Source organism: Arachis stenosperma, chromosome 5 (genome assembly GCF_014773155.1).
Source record: "Arachis stenosperma cultivar V10309 chromosome 5, arast.V10309.gnm1.PFL2, whole genome shotgun sequence".
Lineage (NCBI taxonomy): Eukaryota > Viridiplantae > Streptophyta > Magnoliopsida > Fabales > Fabaceae > Arachis > Arachis stenosperma.
The window spans coordinates 13679373-13687886 of NC_080381.1; the positions used below are offsets into that span (position 1 = coordinate 13679373).

General features: G+C 35.5%; 1 protein-coding gene across 2 annotated transcripts; it reads left to right on the forward strand.

Annotated features, from left to right (window-relative positions):
- The first annotated feature begins 511 nt into the window (after positions 1 to 511).
- On the forward strand, positions 512 to 7563 carry LOC130983160 (kinesin-like protein KIN-7E). 2 transcript variants are annotated; one of them, XM_057907343.1, is made up of 15 exons: positions 512 to 908; positions 990 to 1090; positions 1715 to 2130; positions 2627 to 2716; positions 2871 to 2971; positions 3055 to 3168; positions 3235 to 3316; positions 3450 to 3517; positions 3613 to 3678; positions 3771 to 3895; positions 4038 to 4374; positions 5207 to 5314; positions 5408 to 6379; positions 6553 to 6872; positions 6983 to 7563. In XM_057907343.1, exons 3-15 carry the CDS (start codon positions 1920 to 1922, stop codon positions 7302 to 7304), a joined length of 2916 nt encoding a protein of 971 aa, XP_057763326.1. In that variant the 5' UTR covers positions 512 to 908; positions 990 to 1090; positions 1715 to 1919; the 3' UTR covers positions 7305 to 7563. The 2 variants fall into 2 exon arrangements, with proteins under 2 accessions (XP_057763326.1, XP_057763327.1); XM_057907344.1 differs by lacking the exons at positions 512 to 908; positions 990 to 1090 and having other exon boundaries at positions 1440 to 2130.
- The last annotated feature ends 951 nt before the right edge of the window (positions 7564 to 8514 follow it).

An 8514-nucleotide genomic window follows, 5' to 3' on the forward strand; every position in this document is an offset into this window, starting at 1 on the left:
CTTTATCATAACGAGAAATATTTACAATAATTGTATTGTCTTATCTCGTTTGTAGAATAAATACATTATTATCGTTTTTTACTTCTTTCATCTTTTTCAAAGTCAAAATATGTGTATAATAAATTCGTCATCTCTGATAACAGAATAAATAATAAAATGTAATTGAGTAAATATGCAAATGTGCGTCTTGGTAATTTTTTATTTTTTTATTTTAAAAAATCTATTCGTAAGAACTATAAATATATAATTTGAAGAGGACAAATGAAAAGGTGAGTAATAAATGATGCCAGTATGCCACAATCACAATTCAATTCACAACCAATCTGGTTGTTAGATAGATGAGCGAATCTTAAAAACCATTATTCTTCCTCTTCATTCTAAATAGAAAAGTAGAAAACTGCAGTAGTAGTTAGTGACTATGGTACACTTTGTTAGCTGTGTGGAAAGTGGGGGAAAAGGCACCATGTGCTACACCGCCATTTGAAGTGGCATGGTTTAAAGCATTCTTCACCTTTTCATAAATTCAGCTCATGCATGCCCCCTCCTCTAAATTATGTATCAATTTGGGTAGATTGGTAATTTCATGAGTCTAAGTCATTACTATTTTCAAAATATAATATAGTGTTTAGCGCGGTAAAAATGTTATTTATTATTTATATCAATGCAATATACAACGCAACGCAACGAAGTAACAAGAAGAAAATTAGGAGGGAGACGTCAAAGCAACACAAAACCCTTTTGGACAGAGAAAGAAAAAGCCATTTCTGCTTTCTCTCTTTACATTCAAGCTCGCTTATCATTGTTATGTTCCTCACTCACTGCATTTGCAATGCATCGCACTTCGTAGTTCAGAATGTTCTCTTCGATCTTTTCTTCATTCTGAGATGGCATTCAATTTCCTGCATGAGGTGAGAAACGGTTAGTTCCCCTTTTGTTCAATTTGTGTTTCCTTTATTTGAATTTGAACTCTCACATTGTGTTATCAACAGTCAAGGAACAAAAATGCAAGAATTTGGTTTCATGAAGAAAATGTGATAGCAGAATTTGCTGTCGGAGTAACATTCCATCATCAGAATCTAGCTTCAAAATGGTATATTGTATATCTTTTTCTTTTTTTAAAAAATTTGTTTGCCTTTTCTTTTTCTTCCATATATTCTATTTCTGGAATCTTCTCTCGAGTTCTGTTTGCGTTGTGTTGCACAAACTAAAATTAGGAGAAGCTGAAAAAACTGCCAAAAATATCTTTAGAGTGGGTTTTTTGTTGAAACAATTGCACCCGTTCATTTTTTTGTTGTCACTTTGGACAACCCAATTTTCAGATCTTCTCTCTGTCTCTGTCTCTGTTTCTCTCTGTCTCTGAATTCATCTGCAAATGAATTAGGATGAAGAATGTTCCTTTGAAAAATTCTGAATCCTTAAGTCCTTATCACCTCTGGTAAATTTTCTTTAACAAAATTGGACGTTTTTCTATATTTCCATGTGAAGAAGAATTTGACAGTCTGTTCCATGGAATGGGGACCATTTCATAAAAGTCCAAGTTTTTATATTAGAATACAGAAACCACCGCATTCTGTTCTCATAATTGGAAGACCTTGTGATATTAGTCAATTACACCTCTAAATATAAAATTGCATACAATATTAATATGTTTTTTCTCTGCTAAAATGAAGTTGTAACCTACGATTACTATTATTATTTTTTTGTTTTGTTGCAGATAATAATTGGGGTCAAAAATCTTGAGTGGCCCTAGTGTTCCATACCATCCCAACAATGCAACACAGCAAGCTTCATGAAGCATTCAGAAAGAAACTAGTGCTAGATTAACTGAATACAAAAGTAGCATTTGGGTTGCTCCAAATTCAATGACGTGTGATATCATTCTCATAGTTGGAATTAGAGTTTAGAGGAGGTGGGTGAGGATGGGTTCTGTGGGAGGGGAGGAGGCAATGCAAGATCCTGCAGACCGCGAGGAGAGGATTCTTGTTTCTGTTCGCCTTCGACCTCTCAATGACAAGGAGCGTGCAAGGAATGATGTTCCTGAATGGGAATGTATTAATGACACCACTATCATATACAGGAGCAATCTTTCAGCTTCTGATAGGTCCCTGTACCCAACAGCATACACATTTGGTATGAAAACATAACTATTGTATTTGAAAAACAATGATTTAGCTTCTTACTTAAATTCAGCCAGCAGCTGTGGTTTTTATATGCCTGTCTGTCTGCGTGAGTTTATCATATTATTTTCAATTTATTTCTTCAGTGTTTATCGAAAGAATGAATGTTCTTGTCTTGGAGTATAAGGTGGAAATTTACCATAATTGCTGCTGTTCATACCCTTTGTTAATGCTACTATCAATAAATGGCTTTATGTCTCTTCCAGATTATTATTCAGTGTGTGTGGTCTCTTTTTGTTGAAATCATCATTCTTCTTGGCAGAAAATATTTACAATGTATATTACGAAACTGGTAATATCCATGCATGCAGTTGAAGTTGGTGAATTTGTTTTGTCACTGAATTCATTCTGCCAAGATCATGTTAAGCCTATTTTTGTTACTGTCAGTTACATGGACTATGATAAGATTTGCTTCCATGTTCTGATCCACACATTTCTTTTCGCTGCAGACAGAGTATTTAGGGCAGATGCCTCCACTAGGCAAGTTTACGAAGAAGCAGCTAAGGAAGTTGCGCTTTCTGTTGTCAATGGCATCAATTGTGAGTTCTCTTTCTTTCTCTATCTTTTCTTATCTTATTTCTCCCATCTTCTTTTTCTTCCTTCATCAGCATCAGCATTCATTCAACTTCAATGTTGATATCTTCTCTTGCTTTATCCCTTGTGGCTATGGTCTTAAATATTCTATTTGATCAGCAAGCATTTTTGCATATGGACAAACAAGCAGCGGAAAGACATATACCATGAGCGGTGTAACTGAATACACTGTAGCTGACATTTTTAATTACATACAAAAGGTAATTGAACTGCTAACGCTTGCCTGCAATGCTGTGTTTTTCTCCAAACTATTTTTTTTACTTAGATTTTTCCTTTTTTACAGCATACAGAAAGAGAGTTTGTTTTAAAGTTTTCGGCAATTGAGATTTATAATGAGTCTGTCAGGGACCTCCTCAGTACAGATAGTACTCCTCTCAGACTTCTTGACGATCCAGAGGTACATGTCTTCATCTCAAAAGAGGTAGCAAAAGTACATGTCACTAACAGTTTATCATTTTAACAGAGGGGGACAGTTATTGAGAGACTGACTGAGGCAACTATGAGAGACTGGAACCATTTTAAAGAGCTTATTTCTTTCTGTGAAGGTAATGATGGTTTGAGCTATTCTTGCTTCAAAGGACTACCTAGATTGGATTTCTTTATTTTTCTATTTCCCTGTTACAAAATTTTTATCCAGCTAGAGCTGATTGCTTATCCAAATTGATTGCATTTTTTCAGCTCAGAGGCAGATAGGGGAGACATCACTGAATGAAGCAAGCTCCAGATCTCATCAGATTCTCAGACTGGTATTTATGTTATTGTTTTTGTCAAAGGCCTGCAAAATTTGTGAAATTTCATGGTAGACCTTTCTTACATTTCCTAAACAATGTGGTTTCTTCAGACAATTGAAAGTTCTGCATGTGAATTCCTTGGAAATGACAAGTCTAGCTCTCTGGCTGCTTCAGTGGTATGATTAATTTGCTCATTTTGTAGGAAATAATTATTATGTCTATGAGGAAATCAAATGATTTTTTTTTTGTTGGGGGGCGGGGGGCACAGAATTTTGTGGATCTTGCAGGAAGTGAACGCGCTTCCCAAACAAATTCAGCTGGCACAAGGTTGAAAGAAGGTTGCCACATTAATCGCAGCTTACTAACTCTAGGAACTGTTATCCGCAAACTCAGGTTAGCTTGTGAAGTTTGTGTTTCAATGTCTTGTTACATTCTCTAGACCATGTATACATAATATCTGGAACTTTTTAGTTCTCTTGAGTCTTGAGCCAAGATCATAATCTTTTGCCTCACATGCAATTGAATTTGGTTGCAGCAAGGGGAGAAATGGACATATTCCTTTCAGGGATTCAAAGCTAACCCGCATACTGCAGTCGTCGTTAGGGGGTAATGCAAGAACTGCAATCATCTGCACCATGAGCCCTGCACGGATTCATGTTGAACAAACCAGAAACACTCTCTTATTTGCAAGTTGTGCCAAAGAAGTGTCAACTAATGCACAAGTTAATGTAGTAGTGTCTGACAAAGCATTGGTCAAGCAATTGCAAAAGGAGTTGGCCAGACTACAAAGTGAATTGAAAACTTCAGGGTCAGCCCACTCTACATCTGATTGTGCAGCATTATTGAGAGAAAAGGATCAAGAAATTGAGATGGTAAGGTTTTTGACTTGTTTCCTGTGTTTTTTAATTTTATGATCCGATGTAGTATGTTGTATTATTCTGACGTCACGTCTAGGTAAATGCTAATAAACTCCAGATAGATTAACCGATAAATTATAGCAACCATCATGTTACATATGGAAAATTTGTATTGTTTATAAGGGTAGTACATGTTACTGGATTGTTCATTCAACTATTTGTTGTTGGTTCTGTATTGTTCTTCTATCCAGGTCTGGTCACATACCTCCTGTATTGTTTTATCTCCTTGGTCACACCTACTTCAATCCTTACACTTATATTGAACTACCATTTTGTATTATTAAATTCCACCATATATTCTTTCATGGAATATATCTACCTCGGCTGAAAATTTGATAGATTGAAAACTAGATTTTCTTACTTCCTTCCGGTGGTGGATGACGGATTATTTGATGGTCTTTAGTAAAAAAAACATTGGACCTTAAATTTCATTTCTGGCACTGCCTTTGTGGTCATTACTTGGCACATTGGTAATCCATCATAATCTTCAGAGAAGCTTGAGTTAATTGTTTTTGTTTCTATTTTTGTAGTTTTTCCTTTTTAAGATATCACTTAGTCACAGTACATTTAGAATATTTTGACTTTCAGCTGATGTTTTCCATGCTCACTTAGTCACTTTATGAAAGCATTACATTTTATTGTTGTCATAAAATAACTATTTTTCAAGCTAACTTTGATTTCAGCTATAAAAAGAGACTACTGTTTTTAATATTTATTTATAGTTTGATATCTTTGAGCATATATTTCTTTTGGCCATATACATGAACTATGTTAATTGTACATGCAGTTAAAGACAGAGGTGAAAGAGCTGACTTTGCAGAGGGACGTTGCACAAACTCAAATTAAGGATATGATCCTCCAAGCAATCGGAGATGGCGAGTCTTCCACAGAATTTGTAAGTATATGGCCTATCCTGCTAAAGAATTTAAAGTATTAATTTAATTGATGGAATAACTTCTCACTGTTAATTTTCTTGCCAAACATTCAGGATAGTGTGTATTCTCAATATCCCAAAATACGTGTGAGAAATGTGTGGGATTTTGGAAATCAAACAGAGGAGCAAAGTTCATTGAGTGTTGACTGCGAGGAGAGTTTACGGTCTTTTATTGCATATTCGGATGGACACAGTATCTGCTCTGATGATAACTTGTTTCAACTTCCTGACCTTGACAAGAATCTTCGAATGAGAAGTGCTCCACTCGTGGTCTCACATATAGGCATTCGAGATGATCAGAAGAACATTGAAGATGAACAAGAAGAGGATGCCGATGATCAGCAAGAAGAGGATTCTTGCAAGGATGTTAAGTGCATTGTGTCTGAGGAGCTAATTAGAAACCCACATACACAGCCAAAAGTGGTTGCTTCAAGCTTAAATACATACACTGATTCTATTGCATCATCTCCTTTTGCAAACGCAGATACCTCAGCATTGGCTGAAACTGATAATAGAAGAGAAAAAAAAGATCTGGATTCATATTCACCTGGGTTACAGGAAAACAAAAGGGTGAACCACTTGCGCCAAGATTTTGTTATTCCCTCCCCAGAGAAAAGTTATGCTTCTCCCTGGCTCAGAGAAATCGGTACATCTAGTTCTAGAAGCTTGAGGTTTAGCAGAAGTAGAAGTTGTAGAGCAAGTCTCATGAGGAATTCATCTTCGTATTGGTTCGATGACGAAGAAAGTATTCAGAGCACAACTCCAATAGGGAATGAAAAAGACTTCACTAGAAGACCTGATGTACTTCAAAGCAAGGCTTATGTCCTAGACCAAAACACCTATTTGGAGAGGCTGCCCCCATGGAATGCCGGTGAGAATTCTGTGGAAACTTCTGCCATTGATGATGTACAGAATGTGGAATCCTCCATTGACAAGGAAACTAAGAGCAATTGTCCTGAAGCTTCAACAACACAAATAAAAGAAGAGGAAGATCTTAAAACTATGAATTCACCAACTGACCATGAGGTAAGCTTCCATCATGCTTCTTAAATTTGTTTCTTTTCTCTCCTTTTATTTGTCTTTTATCAGCTTGACGGTCAACTATCAGAAACTGGATCCATTTGAGCATTTGTTTTTATTTTTCAACCATTGCTGTTTAACCATGTTAGTTATATAAGTAGCACATTTCTGCATGGTAGGTGTCCAAGACAGGATTGGATCCTGCAGTATCTGCAAAGAATTTCAAAGACGTTGGTGTGGACCCAGTGCAAGCTGAAGGAGACAGTAGTCCAGACTGGCCTTCAGAATTCAAGAGGCTGCAAAGAGAGATTGTTGAACTCTGGGATGCTTGTTATGTTTCATTGGTTCACAGGACTTACTTTTTCCTTCTATTCCAAGGGGATCCCTCAGATTCTATTTACATGGAAGTAGAGCATAGAAGGCTATCCTATCTTAAGCAGACTTTCTCCCAAGGCAAACACACTGTGGAAGATGGAAGAATTCTTACAGCTCAGTCAAGGTAACAACAACATTTCAATTTTCAAGCATTAAGAAATATAAGAATTGAGGTCATGTTAAATTCTTTGTAACAAGAAGCCAATTAATAATGCTTTTTCTCTTGAAAACCAGCATGAGAACTATTAAAAAAGAGAGGCAGATGCTGTGCAAGCAAATGCTGAGGAGGCTGTCCAAGTCCGAAAGAGAGAACCTCTACTTGAAATGGGGCCTTCTTTTGAGTTCCAAGAATAGGAGATTGCAGTTGGCGAATCGTCTATGGAGTGACACAAAGGACATGGAGCACGTTAGAGAGAGTGCAGCCATTGTTGCAAAGCTGGTTGGTTCAGTTCAGCCAGAGCAAGCTTTTAAGGAGATGTTTGGACTTAACTTTGCCCCAAGCCCCACAAACAGGAAATCTCTTAGTTGGACAAGCAGCATGAGGAATATTTTGTGAGTTTGGATCACTCTTTAGGAAGGTTGATTACGGCCATGTAAATAACACATTGTTCTTTCAGGGGCAAGAGGATGATTTCACTTGTATGTTGCTAACTCAGATTCCTATTGAACTGATTGTAAATTGGTTTGTAACTTGTAAGGGATGTGCAATTCCTCAAAGGTAATTCTTTTCCAAAAATTGTTGTAGATTCTGTGCTGGTGAACATCACAAATATTGAATAGGTTGTATGGTTTTGTGTGCTATGTTAGCACCACCGTTGTCACATTATCTTCTTTCATCATTTATTATTATTTTACTAAATGGTGTTATCAAATCAAGAATTATTCAACGATTTATCTTATACATACAAGTTTTTTTTGACAATTAAGTCCAACCAAATTTACCCAAACTCAACAAAAACCAATTTCAGATTAGAGAACCTATAAATACACGCTCCTGCAATTGTTTACTAGTGCGAACGTTAAATATAAAAAAACACTTCTTCTCCCTCGATCAAAACTGAAACGATCAAATTTTAAATAATGTTCAAAATCTCTCAAAAATCTTTTAAAATCTTTACAAAAACTCAAGAAAATTTCAAAGTTACGTTCCAAATTTTCACCGAAAAACACAGAAATAGAAGACCAAAAATTATTGAAGATACTATTCAATAATTATTCATTTTTTTACTTTTCTCTTTCTCATTTTCGATCGCAAAATACTAGATAGTCATATTTCTGTTTATTTAGTAGATTCATTTTGTGTTCTTGCGTTCAAGTACATATTATTGTTCTCATTATACTGTTCATTTGGCGATAATATTGTTAGATCGATGTAAAAATGTTACGTAGTGTTTCTCGTATAGTTTAACCTATAACTGCATTGAATGTGTTTTTGTGCATATTTGAATGTTTGCATATTTTGAACTAAGTTCGTGTGTAATAAACTAGTAATCAATAATATCTTTTGGTGTATTTTGTCTGAATTGAAGTGCACTTAGTGTTGTTGTCCTCTTTTTGTTGTAACTAAGCAACAAAATGTTGTTGTAGTGCTTCTGATGTTATTTTGTACATGTTTGAGTGATTTGCATGCGTTTTTTTTTTGAGGAATTTTATTCATAGATTTATTGTAACTAGCCTATAGAAATTTATTTTAATACTTCTGGTGTCATTTTGTTTATGTTACATGTCTTTTTAAACTGACATTATGTGATCCAATTAAGAAATAA

What these genes read in the sequence shown, in the direction of transcription:
- LOC130983160 (XM_057907343.1), top strand. Translation starts at nt 1,920, where the DNA reads ATGGGTTCTGTGGGAGGGGAGGAGGCAATGCAAGATCCTGCAGACCGC. An exon ending in TTTTTAATTACATACAAAAG is followed by an intron (nt 2,972 to 3,054) that starts GTAATTGAACTG and finishes CCTTTTTTACAG; the next exon opens with CATACAGAAAGAGAGTTTGT. An exon ending in CTCATCAGATTCTCAGACTG is followed by an intron (nt 3,518 to 3,612) that starts GTATTTATGTTA and finishes TGGTTTCTTCAG; the next exon opens with ACAATTGAAAGTTCTGCATG.